This window comes from Taeniopygia guttata, chromosome 2, assembly GCF_048771995.1.
Source record: "Taeniopygia guttata chromosome 2, bTaeGut7.mat, whole genome shotgun sequence".
Lineage (NCBI taxonomy): Eukaryota > Metazoa > Chordata > Aves > Passeriformes > Estrildidae > Taeniopygia > Taeniopygia guttata.
The window spans coordinates 130,744,146-130,765,355 of NC_133026.1; the positions used below are offsets into that span (position 1 = coordinate 130,744,146).

The 21,210-nt window shown below is 36.8% G+C and overlaps 1 protein-coding gene across 9 annotated transcripts in view; it reads right to left on the bottom strand.

Moving 5' to 3' along the window:
• The window catches only part of RGS22 (regulator of G protein signaling 22), a 63,391-nt gene that overhangs the window by 17,376 nt on the left and 24,805 nt on the right, over positions 1-21,210 (bottom strand). For 6 of the 9 annotated variants that reach the window (XM_030266485.4, XM_030266482.4, XM_072924854.1 and 3 more), the window contains 9 exons: positions 20,932-21,037; positions 18,951-19,076; positions 17,257-17,358; positions 11,371-11,565; positions 6,699-6,791; positions 6,066-6,214; positions 2,920-3,082; positions 2,150-2,308; positions 285-347 (listed from right to left, as the gene is read on the bottom strand). In XM_030266485.4, coding sequence (XP_030122345.4) covers positions 285-347; positions 2,150-2,308; positions 2,920-3,082; positions 6,066-6,214; positions 6,699-6,791; positions 11,371-11,565; positions 17,257-17,358; positions 18,951-19,076; positions 20,932-21,037 — 1,156 coding nt within the window. The remainder of the gene's footprint in view (positions 1-284; positions 348-2,149; positions 2,309-2,919; positions 3,083-6,065; positions 6,215-6,698; positions 6,792-11,370; positions 11,566-17,256; positions 17,359-18,950; positions 19,077-20,931; positions 21,038-21,210) is intronic. The other 3 variants (XM_030266484.4, XM_072924853.1, XM_030266487.4) reach the window with 3 other exon arrangements.

Below are 21,210 nucleotides of genomic sequence, written 5' to 3' on the forward strand. Positions count from 1 at the left end.
GTGTTAATAGTGCTCCAAAGCCCAGGACAAGAGACCTTTATTTTCAAGTATGACCTCAACCAGACAGAAAGGGAGAGAAATTTACCATGAACATCTAGCAGAGAGCTAAATTCAGGAGTAATGTGAGTAATCAGTCCACTGTAACCAGTACAGTCATGATTGCTTTTAACAGCATTACATTTGGGTCACACACTGTCAACAGGGAAATTGTGAAGAGTGTGCAAGGTCCAGAGGAAAAAGACTGTGAATCTGCAGGCACAAGAGACACAGTAAATTTCACTTGCCTTCCACATCCTGGTTGTCTTTTGCTGGTCTTTGTGTGAAAGATGTTCAGTTATGTCCTTTATCTATAGTTGAACAAAATATTATTATTCTATTTTTTGAATATTTTTTTATTAGCCTTTTAATGATTAAGAACCCAGTGGCAGAATAGCTTATATGTCTTCTTATGGATTTTATGTCTGAAACTAGTTGTGGACTCGCACAGAATGACGTCCCTTCTTCAGCTATAAATGAGCACCTGCTCATTAAGACTGGGGAATCACAGAAGACAAGAGGCAATAACAGTCAAACTATGCATTCCACTGGTGGTGGAGTTTACTGTACCCATAATGTTCTGAGGGACCACTTATGTGATAAATAAATTTTGGGTTTGATTTTTTTAAAATATTAAATCATTTTAGTTCCTTTGTACAGCTGTATCAGAAATACAGACTTGATCCTGCAACTTCTTTGTAGCTAAATTACACCTCAAACAAAGGGTAGGTTCCCTGAATAAGGACTACATAGCATGCCCACACTGTTTTGTCACTGTGAAATATAAAGCCAGTGGAGAATGTCATCTGGTTTCACTTCTTCTAAAATACTTTCTTCAAAGAATCCTTTCATCCTCTGAATTTTCAATAAGAAAGAGAAAAGAGCAATTGGACATAAATGGAGTTAGGGAATGACTAAAAGCTCATTAGAAGTATGTCTTTCCTGTAAACTGTTTTTTTTGAGTTGAATACAGTATTTTCTAAACTACTTGGGCTAATCTCCCTGCTAACACAGCGCAGAAGGTGCAAAAAGAGGCATGAGTTAGCTTCCAGACCTGGAAGCAGCTTAACCTTATTGGTCTTCTGCCAGGACTTGTAAAGAAGGCAGAGTTCAGCTTAAAAAAGGCAGAGGGTTAGGATTTTTTAAAATTTAATTAACATAATAATTGTTAAAATTACAGTTTTTCTTATTAAAACCTATACTTTTCAGATTGATTAATGCTCTGAATCAATGGAAAAGATTCAGTTTACATGCACTTCTAACACTTCTGACTAGCTTCATGATGTTACAAAGATGATAGAAAACAAGTTTCATGAATCAATGCAGTTGCATGTGGCTGCTTTGTTGAATTTTGAAGTTTCCTTCTGCTATGACATTCACATGTCAGAGCTGTTGTGGAAGGGAAGTCTTTGCCTCTGTCACCAGCAGGATGATCCCCTTACATGGATCACAGCCACAGAGGCACTCATAAAAGGCAGATGTTAGCTCTGCCCATTCCTCAGTCTTTCTAATGAACCAGCAGGAGTGAAAGGCTCCTCACTCCCAGCTTTTTGGCAACTTTCTGAAGTAACCAATTTGAGCAAGGCTTGTAGCAGTTAACCTCCCTACTCAGAAGAATTTCACAAGTCCTGAAGTTGATTCTACAGGCACTGCAGCTCCAGATGGGAGAATGTAGACAGCATAAGAGAAAGAATTATGGCATGGGAAGCTCACTCATTTGCTTTGTTCTGGTCCCCTTGAAAAATCCATTACACAAAGCAGTGTTTCTTCAGTGTGCAACTGTAAGGCTAAGGCAAAATGGCATAGGGAGAGTGTAGCAGTACAGCAAAAATTAGGTCACTCTCCTGGCAGCCTGGATGGCAGCAGAGCTAACACCAGCTGCTTCAGATTTGGTATCTAACAGTAATACTGTCAGCTAAACTAAGCCTTCAGATGAACTGCCTTCACACTTACCAAGATAAATGTTTCAACCTGTACATGCTACAGCATCTTTTTCAATGTAACTGAAAGTAAATTATAGGCTGCTTTTCCTCTGAATCTTTCTATTCCAATGGTAAATTATGAGCCAAACAAAAAACAATGCCTGTATGTGTTACTGTTGTTAAAAAATTACCTTTGCTTGCTCCTCTGCCCCATGGTGTTTATCTGCCAGGAACAATGGCAGCCATTGTTTTTCTAATCTCTTCTGGACGAATTGCTGAACCTCTAGCAGAACTGCTGCCGAAAATTGATCATGAAGGCTTTGTCTCCTTCCTCCACCTGAATGCATTAGCTAAGCAATCCAAATACAATAACACATGACATAAACGTTTGTGTATATCAAAAGTCCTTTATCTCTCTACATCCTTGATTTAGCAAAGCATGAGCTTAACTGTAAGCAAAGCCCTTAATTCATGCTTACCCAAGGCTCACATGTACTTTTCATAAAAGGGAACAGATTACATTTATCCCTACCTATAATAGGATACAGACTCTGGTGAATAATACCCCAGCTTGACCAAGTAAATTGCCTAAGTATCAAGATGTATCAGAGCACCACAGCTCAGACTTGCTGTCTGTGGCTTTACTGACATACTAAAATAGAAAGCTGGAACAAGTCACTGTGCCTGAAAGTCATTTTTTACACTTTTTCTGAGCTATCTTGTGCATACTCCGGCTGTGGCCTCAGATCACAGTTCAGGAGAGATATTCTGTAAGAGATAGAGAGGAAAAGCCTGAACAGGAAGGAAGGGACTTATACAACCAGAATAGAACCATATTTCTGGCCAAAAACATAGGTAATATTTGAGGAAATAGTTTGAGGAAAAGATGGAGCAGACCCACTTGTGGATTTTTATCACAGTCACGGTGATTGTTCTTTATGAATGGCTCTGCAACTGCTACCTTTTCTTGTTGCTCTCTGGTAGCTGGGCTGTTTGGTCCAAAGAAGTACTTGTTGTTTAAGTATTTGGTTTTAATGTCTTTAGATTTTTCATGACTTTTTTCTTTATCCTTTTGGAGCATCTTTCTGAACTCTTCAATATCTAGCCAGCACATGAGATCCATGCTACAAACAAATTTAAACAGAATGTTATTTCAATATTGAGTTAATCTCATCAACATTCTAAGGAGTTACTAGTTTAACCACAACCATAACATACCAAAGTATTCAACACCGAAATACCATGTCAGATTGGGCTGAAATTTTTTGTCATTTTTTTCTCTGCTAGTACCATCTGCTGAGACCATGGTACTTGCTGGACAGGCAGAGCAAACTTTCATCTTAGACATCTCACTTAGGGTGTCATCTGGGGGTACCCTGAAAGGAGTAACCTCCTCAATATGCCACTGCTAAATCCAGCAGGGACTGTGGATAAGAACCATTGTGCGGAGCTCACAAAGAGAATGAAGGGTGAAACAGAATTTGAATCAGTACTGAGGCTGTGAGCCCCTGAGAGACGAGTTGATGCCTCCTTCTCTGCCTCCTTGTTATATTGCCTGAGAAAGGAGCAGGGATGACAGCTGGGAACATCAGCCCAAGAAATCACCCCTTCCTGCCTGTGTGAAGTGCTAGAATTTAAGTCAGTCTGCAGCTGAGCAGATAAAAACAATTAATGGCAAAATTTGTTTCTAGGGCTTTTTGTGGTCTGCTTTCTCATAATTTTCCAATTCTACTATTTATTTCATTAGTCACAGTCAGTGACAAATCATTTCAATTATGCAATTCTCAATCTATGTATTGTTCATAATATTTGAGTGTACAATATAAATTTAAGTTTGTTTTCATTGAATCATAGAATGGTTTTGTTCTCTAAACCAGACAACAGAGTAAATGACATATCTGCAATTTCAGTTTAATTTATTTGACTGTTTTCTGACAGTATCTTATTAGCTGAAATTATATGGACATTTTAGTAAGTACATTCACTGTATCTGCAGCAGGAAATATGAAACATTGAATTCAGACAAATCTGTTTCAGTTTTCCATTTGGTTAATAACTGGCTTTTTCAAAACATTAATCTATGAGTAGAATGTTCAAAAGCATCTGACTGATTTAAGAACAGATGTTCTCCTTTCAAAAGTCTTTTGAGATCCTTACAGAACCCTAAGTTCTATTGAGACTGAAATTCTTTCATTTGCTAGTTCATCACAACATGACTAAGTTCACCCAAATGCAAGTGATCCAAATTACTGTGGTTTGTGGTATAACTCCTTGGCATCTACCTATGACAACTGACCAAATATGTGCACCTTTTAAAAAGTAAAATATATAATCTTCAAGTGTGTTAGATAAACCATTTAGTGGTATCTTATCCTGGCATACTGGATTAGAAGCACATCCATAGTCCATTAGCCTGGCGAGACTAACAAGCGGTAATTCACTAACCTGAAGTAACACAAATTGTCCTACAATTTTGTGAATATATCCTATATATTTAACAAATTATTAATTAATGGAGCTTTGTTTAGTTTCTTAACAGAATTTGTGCACAGGTATTCAGCAGCCTGTGCTTCCTGAAACTTGGATCATTTACAATTGGACATTATCAGAACCATAAGTTTTGATGAAAAGGCAAATGACGTGTTCATTGATTTTTTCTGAAATTTTCCAGACTGCATTAGTTCCAGGATCCCTTCAGCTTATAGTACCATTAAGCACTTTTACTGTAGCATGCCAACTGGACTCCAGAGTAACTAGTCTGGACTCAGCCCTAAAACACTTTTGTGAGACTTTTTCAAATGTTTTTCTTCATTATGAAGGTTTATTAAAAAAAAGAAAAGCTTCATAAATTAAACATTTCTCTGCCTGGCTCTACCACTTAAGATGGGACTTGTCTGTGATTAACAAAGCAGGAAATACCAGAGGTAATTCAGCGTACCTGTTCATGACCTGCTATCTGCTGATTCCTACCATTTTCCCACTTAGAGAAAAACTCAAGACTAGTGGTCTCTGAACTGCAATGTGTGAAGGGGGTGCGCAAGAAGAAAATATGTGTGCAGGAAGAAAATATTAACACTTCATTAGCACATGTATATAACGTATAAAAAAATGTATATATATACACACACTAGGGTTCCATGCTCAAAAAGTTTTTACTAATGAGATGCATGAGCAAGAAGTTCGGAGACCACTGCTCTAGACAATTAACTCAGAAGTCACTAGACTATAGGCAGCTACACCATAAGAATTTCCATCTGAACTCATTATCTGCAGTCCTTTTGTAGTCAGTAATCTTAGGAATGATCCATCCAAATTTGTTTTAGATTTTACCTTCGGAATATTGTGTCCAGAAGTGCGTATTTCTCTCTCACTGCAAAGAGAACCTATGTGATGATAAGCAGGAGTGATGACATTGAGTCTTGGCCAGAGGAGTTTTGTGCCAAATGTCCCTTTCTGGGCAGTTTTGAAAAAGATGACCAATAAAGCTATAGCAGTGCTTGACTAGAAGCAACAGCCAATATACCAAGCATAAACTCATGGGAAGCCAGATTAAAGGAAGAAAGTGACAATTTAAAGACAAAAGAAAAAGTGTCAGTTTCTGTTCAGATCTTACTTTTCAAACAAACAAGGCTCACGTTTTCAAAGGCTCTGCCTAACACTGTATCTTCTAAAAGCCAGTACTTAAATCTGTTCAGCAAACACAAAACTGTGGTTGCTGTCACACTGTGAGAATAACATGCCTGTTTTCTATTTGTATATTTTTATAATAACCAGCTTTAATTTTTAAAATGTACTAAATTGAATCTGTACTAAAAAAGAGAAAATTTTACTCATTATAGGCTAGTTGTTCTAGTCAGGAGTTTGCCACTAATCATAGCAGAAACTAAAAGCAGAACTGTAATACAAAAATGTTTTGACAGGAGAATTTTTACCCCAAACATGTTAAGACAATTCAGTTGTCTGAAAAATGTGTCTGTGTGTTTCATAAATATGCAAAAACATTTTTTAAAATACTAAAATCTGTCAACATTTAGATAGCCAAGATCATTAGCAAATATTTCTTCTGAACTTAGAAACAAGTAAAATAATATTAATGAAGAAACGTACCTAGCAGAATGCTTATTAAGAAAAGTCTGGAACTGTTTTAACTTCTCTTTGTCATGGATCAGGTCAGACAGATTAGGACCTGCCAATTCTTTGGAAGCTTGATGCAAGCGGTGATCTTCTTTGAGAGCCCCCATGTCAGCAACAATACTCTGAGGGGAGAAATTATTTTGCTTGCATAACCGTTTTTTTCACCTCTGTATTTTGCTCAGTCTAATAATCCTTGCAATAGATAACCTATCTTTTTAAAATAGCTTTATAATCACTATGAAAATAAATTGAGTTAAGGCTCCAGCTCTTAGTAAGTTTTACTTTTATGTTTGCTTAAACATATCAGTGTCTGCAGGTTTCATAATCAAATAATCCAAGGTATACCTGTAATTCACTTGAAATGGAGACATTTACTCAAGAGTTGGGGCCCAAAGACCTTAGGTCTGATGTTGATGGAACTGACAGAAGACCTGTGTATCTAATCAACACAATGGCTGTCAATCAGTTCCCAAAATGAATGGTAGAAATTAGACCATTTGCTTCTCCAAACTAGCATCTGGTCAGCTTTTCATTACTAATACTCAAAGTGTGATTCCCCCCATGACAGAGAAAGGGTTTGTTTTTGTTAATAGGTACTTATCTTACCTCATCCTTCTTGGAACTGCTCACTTGATTCAAAGCCTGGAGCTCTCTAAAGTACACGTAGTCCAGCTGTTGAGTTTCTTCCACCAACTCCACCTAATAAAAATAATATCTTGTATCAACCCTACAGTACACATTATAGAAAGACGGAGAACTACATGGGCACTTTGCCAGTGACAGTGGATAGAAAAGCATATATTTGCCAGTAATGAGACTGATGTTTAAAAGACACAAGAAGTCACATTCTTATGACAAAAAATTCTATCAATAGCTCTGGTAGAAAAAACTTTTCGCATCTGTGTAGGATCACATGCAGATTTCTACGGAATACTACTAAATAACCTAACTATAACTTTAGGCAAATAACTTTTATTTTTAAAATTGCTAAATTTTAATGTGTACATAATATATCGTGTATATTGTGCATATATTATATGGTGTATATTGGGTCAGACATACCTGATTGCCTGTACCAGCAAATTGTATGTCAAACTGCCACTGAGAAGCAGAAAATCATTTCTTGAAACTGGGACTCTCAGTGGGAAATGTCAAGAAGACAGAGTGCCACAGATTTGGAGAAACAGAAATTTAAGATGAGAAAGATGTTAAAATATCTAAACAATAAAGATGAAAGCTTTTTGACTTTCAGTCTTGTCCCCTTTCCTAAATTATTAACTGTGTGTGATTTGAATTCACGAAGTTGGCATTTTTTAACTTAATTAGAAGCCGTATGTAGCTAGTGCAGTTCTTCATGTTATGTACAAACAATCAGTAACTGTAAAAGAGATATCTGGTGACCCTCCTGGCTGACTAAACGATTTCAGTGCAGATTTTAGGATATTTAGGAAAATCGAGCCAATGCCTTACACTGATCTGCATACCCTTTACAAAGATTAGAGAGCTGTGATTATCTTATACAAGTGTTTATGTGCCAGAGAGAGATGAGAATGTTTAGATTAATATTCATGATACTTTCATCTAAATGTGAATACCACACTAATCACTGTGTTATCTGAATGTCTTCAAGCTCAATGTAACTTTATTCCATTGTTATAAAGTGCTTTGGGCTATTCTTTCCCTTAAAAGAAAATATAGTTTAAAATTAAATAGTAAAATAATAATTCAGAACATTTTTCATAAAGTTTAAAGAGAAAGCAGATAGAGGCTGAATGAGAGTCAACAGCAAAAAGAAACTCTCTTGATTTCATGTTTCATTTAAAGAAAAAACGATATATATTGAACATGTCCCAAATAAACAATTTTGGACTCACCTAATTCTTGATATAATATCTTGTTTCATAATGGGCCAAATACGTCCTGATATAGAGTAGAACAAAGGGGAAGAGTAGAGCCAGGGACTGAACAAAATACAAAGCAGACGTTGTCTTTGTGCTTGGGAAAGAGTGTGCCTAACTATCAGCCTGCACCTAGTACAAAGAGACTCTAGTGCCTCCTAGAACAGGTTGTTCTATGTCTGTGTATTATAACTCTTCACAAACACTTGTATTGTGCAGTCAAAAGGATTTCATTGTTTTTTCGTGCCCGGATTAAGATCTTTGTGTTATTAGAGCACTGAAAAGTCTGCACGTAACCTCACTTGCAAAGTAACGCATCCTCCAAACTGAAAGGACAATAGATTATCCTGTGTTTAACTCAAGGAGATATAAACTGACACACATATTAACTGCAAGGAAAAGCATATCTCTTCAATTCTTACTTTGCACTAGAAGCAGTGAAAACAGAGAGCTCTAAATCAGACTCCTTTTTATGTAAAAACAATGAATGTATGAGAACTCTTGGCTGTACTGATGATTTGACTCAGGGAGGACCGGCAGTAGACACTAGACTACTCTTACAGATAGTACACACAGAAAATACACAATTACAAAAGACTAAAATTAGTCTGATAGAAATTACATAAAATCTCAGATTCATTAAAAGTATCAATCAATTCCAAGGTGCACTACAGGACATAATGAATTATAGCTGAAATAGTTTAGAAAAAATAATTTATCTGAAGGGTTAGAAAAGATGTTGAAAAGCAAAGAAAATATTTTACAGATGTGTTTGGATTACTATATTTCATTTCACTAAGTTTCTCAAAGTTTCAAAACTTCTAAAGGATATTATGTTATCACAGGATGAGAGGGAAAGTCCCCTTGCGAATTAACTAGAAGGTAGAAAATCAAAACCAAAGAAATAAATAACTTTCATTATGGGGTGGGGCTCCTATTGGAGTCTCACAGGGACCTGCACTGAGGTTGTTTTTTAAACATTCAGAAACTATCTGGAAAAGAAGGTGAGTGAGGAGACAACAAAGTTTGAAAAATGATTCCATGAAGCAAAAAATTAAATTGACTGTGAAAAGCTGCAGGATAGCAGGACACTTTAGCATCTGCGTGATAAAAGACCAGCTGAATTCAACTATAATAAACATTAAGTCATTCCAGTGAGCTCCAAAATAGGGCTTTCCATTAGAAGTTATTACTTGGGAAGGAAATCTTGGAATCATTGCAGATGGCTATTAGCTTACGTTTTGCACATCCACTCAAAGTTCACCAGGAGTCAAAAGACAATTAGAATGATAGGGACAATTAGGAATGGACAAAGAGCATAACAGAAAACATGGTTCTGCCACTGGATAATCCTTAGTGCATCCAGACTTTGAGTATTGCTTGCATCTCATCAAAAGACTATCAAATAACACACACAGATGGGGCAATAAGTGCAACAAAGGTATGGAACACCTTTTGTAGGAGGAGAGGCCAAAGTGTCTAGAACTCTTGAGTTTCAAGATGATCTAATTGAAGTGGGATATAACAGAAACTTGTAAAAGCATAGCAACATTGAGAATAGGACAAGATAATAATTGTTTACTTGTTTGTTGTGATACACAAGACTAGGGCAGAAGGTGAAATTATTAGGGAGGTGTTTGCAAACAAATCAAGATATGCATTTTTTTTCTCCTATTGCATGACTAAACCATGAAACCCACTTCTACAGTGATGCTGAAGATACATCACTCGAGATAGATTTTACAGAAACCCATGGGGGAAAAAAATCTCATCAAAGACTATGAAAATCAAGAATACGGATAAGATCTCTGTTCCATGAACTTTCTTGTCTGCAAAGTGCTGAAGATGGTTGTATATCTCTTTTCTGTTCTTATACTCTGTTATTAAACATTTAATACTGGCTAGAAGACCATTCTCAACTTTGCTTTTAAGTATCAATTCATCTAGTTGTTCTTACATTCATGCACGATATAGAACCAAAAATAGACTGTACTACAAAACTTCTGCAAAAGCAGATTTCAAAATATTTTGCAGGGGGTAACGTGGAGTTATTACAAGCCAACAGAAGTATCAGCAGTAAGTGACGATATTTCATATAAATTGGAGATGCTTCATCTAAGGTCATAGTGAAGAAAAACAGGAACAAGAACTAACTTCCTGCCCTCCGTCTCCTGATTTTCCACTGTAAGTTTCTCCTTCTATAGCCAAGAGAGAGATGCTAAAGACTTGAAATTAGAATCATAGAGTATCCTGAGTTAAAGGGACCTTCAATAATCACTAAGCCAACTCCTGATCCTGCACAGCACCATCCCCAAGAGTTACACCATGTGCCTGAGAGCATTGTCCAAGCACTTCTTGTATTCTGTCAGGCTTGGTGCTTGGCCTGGGGAGCCTGCTCCAGTGCCCAGACACCCTGTGGGTGAAAGAACTTTTCCTAATATCCAACCTAAACCTCCCCTGACACAACTTCGGGCCATTCCCTCGGGTCCTGTGGGCACCACAGAGAAGAGACTGGTGCCTGTAGACCACCTCAGTCTCTTCCTCTCCAGGCTGAACAAGCGGCCTCAGGCCTCATAGGCTCCCCCCCAAGGCCCTTCACCACCTTCATAGCCCTCCTCTGGACACTTTCCAATAGCTTTGTATCTTTCTCATATTGTGGCACCAAGAAGGAGTTGGACCTTCACCTAGCAACTTGTAGGCAAGTTTACAAAGAACAGAGAGCCACAGTATCCACCACTGTCATCACCATTTCTTGTTATTTGTCAGAGGCACAGGCAGGATTGCAGCCGTCTCCTCTGACCTCCATGAGCATGCTCAATTCAAGCTTTCAGAACATTTTGGGATTAGAACTCAATACACCTCTGAGCGACTTTTTTAGAGCAGCAATCCAAAATGTGTTTAGGGCAAAAACAGCTAAATCACCGTATCACATTTCCTCTATGCTAAGCAGTAGCTGCACTTAAATTCTAAGCACCAGAAATACCTACTGTCATTGCACTGACACTAAAAATACACCTATGTGCTTATCACTAAAAACAGAGTGTTTGTGGGCAATCCAACATAAAAAAATATCTCTGATCAAAGGTATGATTGCAGAAACATGAAAATTCCTGAGTGCAAAGATAAATTTTACCATAGCAAGATGTGTTTCTCCCCAGTTCACAGGCCAAGGAGTCTATGATGCCCACACCTTCCTTTCAGATGAGAAGTCTGCTCTCCACAAGAAGCTCAGCCTATTTCTACATATCAGGATAGAAAGGAGTAAGTAAAACATCTTGTAATACTTCTCTCTTCTGGAGTATAAACACAACAGGGTTGCATATGAATGATCTTGAGATTTTCTTCCCTAAGATTTTTTCATTATGTCATCCAGATGCTACCTTTCTGTAAGTGTATTTGTCTTTTTCCACCATCTTCATCCATGGTTCCAGCAGGACAGTGAGAATATGTTCTTCTGCTGGGTCAAAAAGGTCCTCAAAAGCTGGGTCAATTTTCTGATAAATCCTATTTTTCTTATTCTGATGAAGTCCAGTGTCCATACTGGCAGATGGAGCAATGTAAGTTGCATAAAGGAACTACAATAAAACAGAAGAAAACTGTATCTTAGCCATCATATATTTCAATGGTCACAGACCCCTGAAGGAGAGAATTAATGCATATTTGTCCCCCACTGCCCTGCTGTATGTTTGGAACTAGTATTAGTCCAAAATTCAGTTACTGATGTAATGAATCCCCCTGCCATTTTTACTCATTAAAATGGTTAATCCAATTTTCACTTGGATCTATTTGGCTGATATGTAGATTCAGATAACCAATTATTACACCAACTGAACTTCTCATGAAGTCACACTGTTGTTTTGCAGAATATGTGCTGGGCCAATTAATGAAAGTATCTTCTTCTAAGAGATGTAATTTGTAAATTTGAGGTTAAAATTAGCGAAAAATGATACTATTTCATTCTGTGTGGAAGTTCTCTTTGTTACTTTTTTGACAATGGTGAAACTCTTATTGCTGTACAGGATCCATACAGGAGATACCACTGCACAGCTAAGGTCTAAGCCCTTACCAAAACAAGAATCACAACATGCCTCTTTCCTGAAGCACCGAGTTTGCCATTCAACATGTACAAGGAGCAGAAAACTGAACCTGGAGGATATTTCCTTCTCCCTAACAGCTCATCCTTGAAGCACAGAGTAATTTTTTTTTAATACAGTCCCCTACATAAAACTCTTGTTTTCTAATTTTTTTATTAATAATGCTATGAAAATGACCATAGAAAACTCAGAGTAAAACACTTTTTTTCCCAGGTATATCTCTTGGAAGAGGATATTCCATAATAGCTTTCTAAAACTTCATGATTCTGACTTCAGCTAGAAACTCAAGTAAAAAAAGATGCTGCCAAAATATATTTCATATCATTATAAATATTTTCTCATCTTCATATTGTGCAAGTCTAACTATATTTCAAAGATACAGTCAGGGACCAGATTAGCAGCAAAAAATCAGATTTTTTCTCTAGGATAGCATTGACAAGTCCATTTTCACTATTTATTATCACATAGGTTTGACAATGAAGAATTTAGAATTCTTATAATTCTCATTTTCCCTGTTTTGCTAAAATCCAGCTGTAACTAGCAGATGTACAAAGCAATAGAAGAGAAGAAAATAATATGTTTACTCTGTGTTCATGCAGTAATAAAACACTGGTGTGCTTAGATTTCAAGCACAAGGGGAGAATGTTTGAGTACATTAAATAACTATGTTTCTGTTTGTTTTAAATTAAATGTTGATTTATTATACCCTCTCTGTCAAACAGCAACAGTAATAGAGTATATCCCCATTATTCTGGATCCTTACAATTTGAAACAAACCCTTTAGATTCTCCTGGTGTTAGGTCACAGAGGAATACAGGGCTACAGTGGCTGACATCCATCCCCCAGCTAGCTCTTGTTATGATTACTGCATTTATTGTGTATGCAGGATCTATTGTGTATGCAGGATATATGCAAACAAAAATGGTTTGTGCTTACTGTGCCTATTTTTATCAGTGCAGAAACAATATGCAGGTGCAAGGTGTAAGAGAAATAGAACATCCATAGGAAAAGCCTTACCCAAAAGCTAGACCACATTTATCCAAAATTAAACCCCTCTCAGTAAATCCCTATGTACATTTAAATTTAACAGCTTTAATTGGATTCACAGTGATTTCAAAAGTTGGAAGTTACTTTGAAGAGCTCTAACACTAGGAAAGTTTCAGTTAAATCATGTTAAGTCTGATCCAAAACATTTAATGTATAAAATTAGCCAAATTAGAAGGTCAATGATATCAAGATGTGGTATCTTTAAAAACAGCCTTTTTAAATAGGGGTTAACCATTTCAGTTGTCATTAGGACTACATTGCTCTACCTGTTACAACTTACTATACAAGGGATCTGTAAATTAGTAAAAAGCTTCAAAAAGATGTCCTCAATATTTCAGCACAAATCAACCTGGTTCTTTAAGTAAGTGATCATTTGAGCATTGTTTTAAGAATAAAATAAAAACAAACACACCACTAGTTTCTTGGCTGGAATTCCCTTCCCTTACGATTTTTTAAATTGAGTATATTTGATACTGTTCTTTGGAGATGGCAAAAAATATCAGCCTACCAAGTCACAAATTGTCCAGACTAAGAAGTGTTGACCAAAAGCTACGGACAATCTGCTCACACAAGCACTGTTCTAATATATTGCCACATTAGGGACTGTCTCTGTAGGCTGCTCTACCTGCAGAGCTGCTCCCAGTACTTTATAATTTCACATACAAAACCAGAACATAATAAGGACAGATCTTTGTCTCCAGACCCAATAGTTAGGGCTGGCAATACACATGAAGCAAAAATTTAGAGGTGGTTAAGCTAGCTAGAGGAATGCACTTTTCCAAACTCAAAGAACCGGATTCTCAGTGGTGTAATCATTATGGCCTCTTAATTTGAAGGATGCACATTTACAGTGTCGGAGGATTTAGCATCTTTTTACTTAAATTCTCATAAGAATCCATTGCAATGGTATTTGACCAAGTAAGTGAATACATGCACTTGCAGCTGGCAGAGAAATGAGTAGTAGCTTTCATCCCTCTGTCCCTTGCATCAGAGTTGAAGTGCATTTGTAGATCTGCACAGACTCAGGAAAAACAACTGAGAAGAGTTCTAGACATGACAAAAAAGAAGAAAAGTGTCTGTTCACAACCTTTACTGGACAATGCAGTTTGAAAGACACATTTTATAAAAAGTAATAATCATAGCCTCTTTTTAGTCCCATGTCATGGAATTCCTGAGGTTTTCTCATTCTCAGGGGAATATTGAAACCGTTATATTGATCAATCTCCTAAGGGATGAACAGGAAAAATTACATTAAATGAACTTCCAGGTTAACAAACTCATACAAAAATCTGAAGCATATGACATTAAGTGCATATCAAACTTTGTTGATTCAGTTTTTGTTCCTACTGAAAAACACAAGATATTTTCTACATGCCAGCTATAAATGCATCTATAAATGTAAGTATGTGATGGATGGAACCCAAAACCTTATCTGGAAATTTGGTCAGTTGGCATATTGGAATTACAATTGCACAAACCTGATTATACAAAATGCTTAGAAAATTCAGATTAAGACTTTGGCCTCATTTTATGACTTTCCAAATCAGGGATTGCACAGGCCTTGGGTTCTGGTGTGAATTCATCCCCAGATGAGAAGGCTTTGATAAGCAATTTCAGAATGACTGGAGTGAAGCAAGAAATGTGAGAAAGATTTAAGTCCAAGTTCTTTGTACTGCTGCCCAAAGGAATGGATATTGCTCTGATCTAAACAAGGGCCTTGTGCAGCTGCTTGGCAGCATCATAGGGTGGAAGCATGCAATGCACTGGCTGGTGTTAAACAGGGAGGCTAAACTGCCTTAACCTCCATCATCACTTCCCACTAACATAAATCTCGTATCTTACCCTAAAAGTCCACAGTAAGGAAGACTCCCTTTATCTAAATTGATTTTAGCATTAAAGCATTGTATTTCCCACAATTGTATTAAATCTTATAATTCTAAATAACTTTTTTAAAAATTAAACCCCAACATTTTATGTTTGTTAATCAGTTTTATTTTCAAATTTTTTTAACACTAGTGTGCATATATTTACAATGAATACAGTTAATAACTGTGTATGTTCCTCTGTGATTACCAATACTTGTCATTATTCTTATCCATCAGATTTCATTCTCACTGTAGTTTCTTTTCACAGGTGAATGCATACATACCTTGGAAAGCATTTTATTACTCTATCATAAAGCTGAGATAGCAATGCCTAACAAATGAAACAATGAGTAGCAGATATACAGCAATCAAGGTTTGTTCTTGTTTCTAACAGGAAGGAGGCAGCACACATATGGAACACTCTGTCTCTACATGTCTCTTTCTGTAATAAATAGTAAAATATATATGACAATATGTCCTGTGAATCTGATTCACATTCTCTTAGGAGTCCTTGGAGTGACTGTCTTCTTGTGCCAAAGGTGAGTGCAGAATTTGGGAAGGCATCCCTTCCGTAAGCAGACTCTGTAGATTGGTTGCAGCTTGACTCTTTACAGTGTTCCAATGAAAACAAGTATAATTTTTCTGCAGCCTTAAAAGGCAAGCTTGAGAATGATACCAAATGTTACAGCACATGTGTTGATTTGTTATGTTACATTTCAGCTGTTAGTTATGCTAATGGAACAGTTTCACATATTTAGTTTTGATGTATTTACTTTCATGGCTAAGTGTATGTACTGTCTGCAATTGCCTGGTCACACTGATTGTACGATGTTCTGCTGTCACCACCAGGCCACCACTGGAAATAAGATTAGTAAAAAAGACCTGGGCCTTAAATTTTTAGCTATGCAACCACTACAAAAAGAATGTAAACTGGTGTGAAACGAAACCAAAATGAAAGCGATCAGAGTCTATAAGGTAAGCTTTGGCCTGTAATAAAACATATAGGAAAATGGTGACACAGAATAGATATGGTCAGCTTGTGCATCTGCTGTGAGGAGGTCCCCAGCCACACACAGGCATGGAGAGATGCAGAAGACAGTCAGACTTAAGAGGACATTTAGTTGCCCACAGCCTCAGTCCATAAAAAGAGCTGGAGGGGAAAAGAACTAATTAGGGTAGCGGTTCCATTTACCCAGTACGAGACAAGAGAGGGAGGAATCCATGCCTTGGCCTCTGCTTGGAGTTTCTGTACAAATAAGACTGATTTAGATAAGAATTCTGGACAAATATACAAACATCTATTATTTTCTCAGTAAAACCTCCAAGAAGAAAAAGAAGACAAACTCAAGGATGTCCAGATGCTCAGGAACATGTCATATAAAGAGATTACTCTCACCTGCCCTCTACAGATATTTGTTCCAATGATATGTGAAGTAGTTTTGCTCTATTACAGTATATATTGAAATATGTGGATAGGATATACTCCTACAAAAGGTTTAGAGAGGAAAATCAGACCACAGTTTGACAAAGTGATTTTAAAAGTTTCTCATAGTTCTTCTAATTATATCACACTATTGCAATTTCTTTCCGAGGGAATCTACTCTGCCTTCAGTGCCACTGTGCTGAAGCACCACTGTAGGCTAAGTGCATGCTCAATTAAAATACTCTCTTATAGGAAATATCAGTTCCACTTAACATTAAATGAGGGTCTAAAGATCTATTCAGGGGGATGATAACCATAGTAAAAATAATAATGATGTCCTGACAATCATCAGGGCTAACAAAGATCAATTTTCATTATTGAGGTCATTATCTGAGGTCTGCACTGTGGCAAGCATGCACTATGAGATATGCAATTCTAACCCACACAGCAGATGGAAGGAAAGGTACAGCACAATTAGTTGGTTTAGAAAAAATACTATGTCTGATCTTAACACTAAGCAGGCAGTTTCCAAATATGACTCAGTGTAGCAAAGGGGAGTTTAGGTAAACTGAGTATAATAGATAAAACTGGGAACAGGCTGCAGAGCCTGGAAATCAAACTATGCATGTTTAATGTTTGAATCAAGAAATTCCATGGAAACAATCCAAAGAGCTTCTTTTACTGCCCACAACACAGATTTACTTTGGTGTGGGTTGTCAAGTTCTGGAAACTTTTCTATTTTCTATCTTCTTTTCAGTCTTTATACTGAACAAATGCATTTGTGAAGGGAAGGAATAAATGTATTTTTGAAAGAAAACCACATATTTTACAACTTACTTGAGCTTGCTGGCATATTTGAAAAGGCTGAAGGGTTTCTTGGTAAAAAAGCTGATGATAAGCCTGTAGGTCGAACCAAAAGTACACACAGTTCTTCCACAACTAGAGATTAAAAATATTGTAGGTTATTGCTACCCAAATATCACAGTTTTATAAAAAAATGACTTTCCAATGCAAGTAATTATTTAGCTTCTTGGGGTCACCATAAATCAAGCTCAATTTAACATGGATTTAATCTTCTGTTGCATACTGGCAGAAGAACAACATATTTTATAGCATCATCACAGTGATATTCTATCTTCTTCTGTATCCTTTATGCATAATTGGCAATTAAAATTGTTAACATTATAGTTAAGATTTGAAGAGCAACCACATTTCAGTGGCATAAAGCCAGTACTAAAGAAGAGATGCTGCTAATGGACATGCAGAGTTTGTGCTATGGCAAAATAGCATTTTGCAACAAAAAACCAAAATAATTAAATACTGAAATACCGTGTACTTGACATATTGTACTGGGATTATCATTACATTTTTATTACATGCATTTCTGGCACCCAGAGTCTTGGCCTCATTTCATAAATTCAACTAAAGACCAAAAGATCTTTCAGAAGGAGTCTAGATCTTTCCCCAAGTCCTCCGTTTGTTTTAATCATGTGTTTACAGGGTTTAGACCTTAAAAATACCCTGAACCCCCCATGAATAACCAATAAAGTATGCATTCCAAAAAGGTAGGGGTAGGGAACTTTCTTCCACAAACTATAGCCTTCCAGACCTAGAACATGAGTGAAATAGGCTTCACAGCTGAAGAGAAAACTTTGAGCAAATAATTTTGAAAGCAGCCTGGCAACTGGAAAGGCTAGAGACACATGGGTGGTTGCCTATCTCCCAAGGAAAAATAAGTTTCTTTCATTTAGATTTCTTTCTATACACATTTAATATTTTTAGCTGAAGGTATTTAGCTTTGGAAACATTGGATCTTGCCTTCTTGAAGCCAGAGGCATTTCTAGCTACTGCTGCTGGATTCTGGCTTGGGCTAGTGGTGAGACAGATGTCCATCTTGATTGCATTCAAACCTCCCCTAAAGATTCAATTTTTCTGCAAAGCCAATAAACACTAACTCAATATTCATAAATTGTTCCAATTCAATCCTCAATTTACACCAAGCAATGAATGATAGATCTGCTGACTACATAGAAGAAATACTGTTATGTCTCAGAAATACAAGGAGATTCATGGAAGCATAAGAGCAATTTAAAAATATTAGTGATTTTAGACATCCAAAAAGTAATAAGAAATCAGATTGTCAGGAGTAATAGCACAGCAGATTTCCCATCTTTTTAAAAATGTATTTTGTGAGTTAAGATCTTATTCTTTTTTGCCAAGTTAAAGGTTAACTTTTAAAAATTATTAGCCTTTTTTTTTTAATCCCTAATGGTACAATAAGAATTCCAATAGGTTTGAGACAGTAAGAATCTGACAGCTTGGTTAAGACCTGTCATTAGTTTGCATATATACATGAACAGTTTATTGTTGTTGAGGGATTGAAGTCTCACAAGTAATAATTCATCCAGTCATCAATCTTTCTTTCTTCATTTCTTTTTTTTTTTTTTTTTTTTTTAAGTCTGGCTGCCCTCTATAACTTGGCATTCAGTCAATGTGGACTAAATTATCACAGAGTAGGAAAATATTCATACCTTATTCCCTGACTTCTCACAGAATTGTGTGAAGTAGTAGCCTGCTCTGTTCTCCAAATAAAGAGACTGTACCATGCTTTCAATTCCTGATCCCCTGAAGACAACACTACCAGCAACACTTTTTCCCTGGACAAATAAAACAAAGTTATACAGCAAGGAATAACAGGCTTTCATTATTTTCAAATGTCACTACATTGCAATGGAGGGCCAAGAAGTGTGTTCAATTAGTATCTTCATCCCAAGGAAATAGACTCCATTTTCTACTACATATGCAATTGATCATGGCCCTCCTCACCATTTTCCCACTAAATATTCACATCCAATGGAATAAATCTGATGACTGAAGACATGCAGAGAAGCTAAGTGATCGTAGCATCCCTTAGGTGGTTCCTCAATACTTAAAACAGAAAAACAACCCTGGCCTTAATTCTGTCATTACATGTTTAGCTCTGGGGAATTCCAGTGATACTCAACGACGTCAGTTAGCTGTCAAGGGTTGTTTCAGCTCAGGCTACTGTGTTTTGAATTAAGAGAAGTTAGGAGGTGGTTATTTGGTCAAGATTCAAAACATTTAACTGTTATGGAACAAAAGATACATCTTCTGGGGTTGCACTACTGACATGAGCAACAAAATCATGAGCAATTGAGCGAGCTAGAAATCCATGCTCTTTACCACAGCTAGCTCCTAGAGCATTTGAGGAAGAATACATCCATTTTTTCAATGCTCACAGAGAAGCCATAAGAGGTTTCTGTAAGTAAATTAGCTTCTGATGATCACAAGAGAGAAATTATGGCTGATTTGCTGACTCTGATAGCAGAAGTGGAAGCAGATGAGTGTGGTGGCTGGCAATCAGCTTCTCTCCCAATAGTAACAAGGATGGAGAAGGGCAGGAGGAAACTAGCTTTTGAAGCAGAGTAGGAAGATCTCCCTCCCCAGTATGAAGTTAAACTATGAATCCTGCATTCCCCTTCGCATTGTATTTGTGATGGCAAATTGTGAGGTCTTGACTGTAGGTTCCAGCCTAACCACTGTAAATATATGATATTTTCTTCGGTCAGTAAGAGGAAAATTGCATATGATGTAAAAAATAATAGTTCATGGTGTGAACTTTTGCTGAATATACATTCCTAATGCAAATATCCTGTAATTGCAAAGACTAACCTTTTTTTTACTGTCAAAAACAACCAAGTAAAATGATTGCAGTGAAGTAATAAATAAAGTGTGATTTTGAAGTGCAAAATCAAACAAGAATGTGCTCAAGTGCTCAGCAAACCCCATGCACATGTGAGTGGGCCCAGATTTCTTAACTTTTTCCCCTTCAGTTATAAGGCTATGGGTATCAATACCTCCATGAAAGAGCAGGCTGTTTTGAGACCATTCCACAAACAAGAAAGGTTTTGGATATATTTCAGATTGCCAGATGTTGACATCTCATATGTTTGATTTGTTAGCATTTTAACAGTTATTGAGAAAAGGCTAATCTGTGCAGCCTGTCCCTCCTGAGGTTTGCTTGACTGAAGACCTGCTTAGCAGGCAATAATTCAACAAAGAAAAGAATGAAATACACAAGCAATAAAGAGGGAGTGTACAAACAAACAATTTCCCTCTATGAATGTTATAATTTTAATGACTTTCTAAGGCAGATTCAGTTTTCACTGAAAGTCTGATATACTTTCCTAGGCAATGATTCCGCTGAAGCATTTATCCAGAAAGTTTTCCATCAAAGCCTACTGAACACATGGTTGCTACGGAGAAGATCAACACTTTCTAGTGAAAATAAACCTCTGTGTTTGCCGTGATTTCCTATCCAATAGGTGACAGATACAACAGAGAAAATGCTGACATTCTAATAATACCTCTGCATAAAGCATTGACATTCATAAAATTAAACCCAGTTCTCCCCATTATTGACTACTTCATACTGCAGAATAAAGTGTAACCCATGATTCAAGACAACTAATATTTTCAAGCCATACTCACGTGGAGAAGCTCAGCATAGGTGTACTTTCTACGACCCTGGTATTCTGAATCTTTGGTCCCATCCAGAGCTAAGCTATGAATCATGTGTGTGCTCACTGACATTGGCCTGGATCACAAACAAAAAAAAATTTCAATAAATATTTAAGAAAAACCTAGGGCCGCTTATAGAATAAATAAATAAGAAGGGAAAAAAACTGGTGTAATGATATAGTGAATAGTAGAGGAAAAAGTACATAGAGTTTAAATTTTAATGAAAAAAATGTAGAATACCTTTTTCAT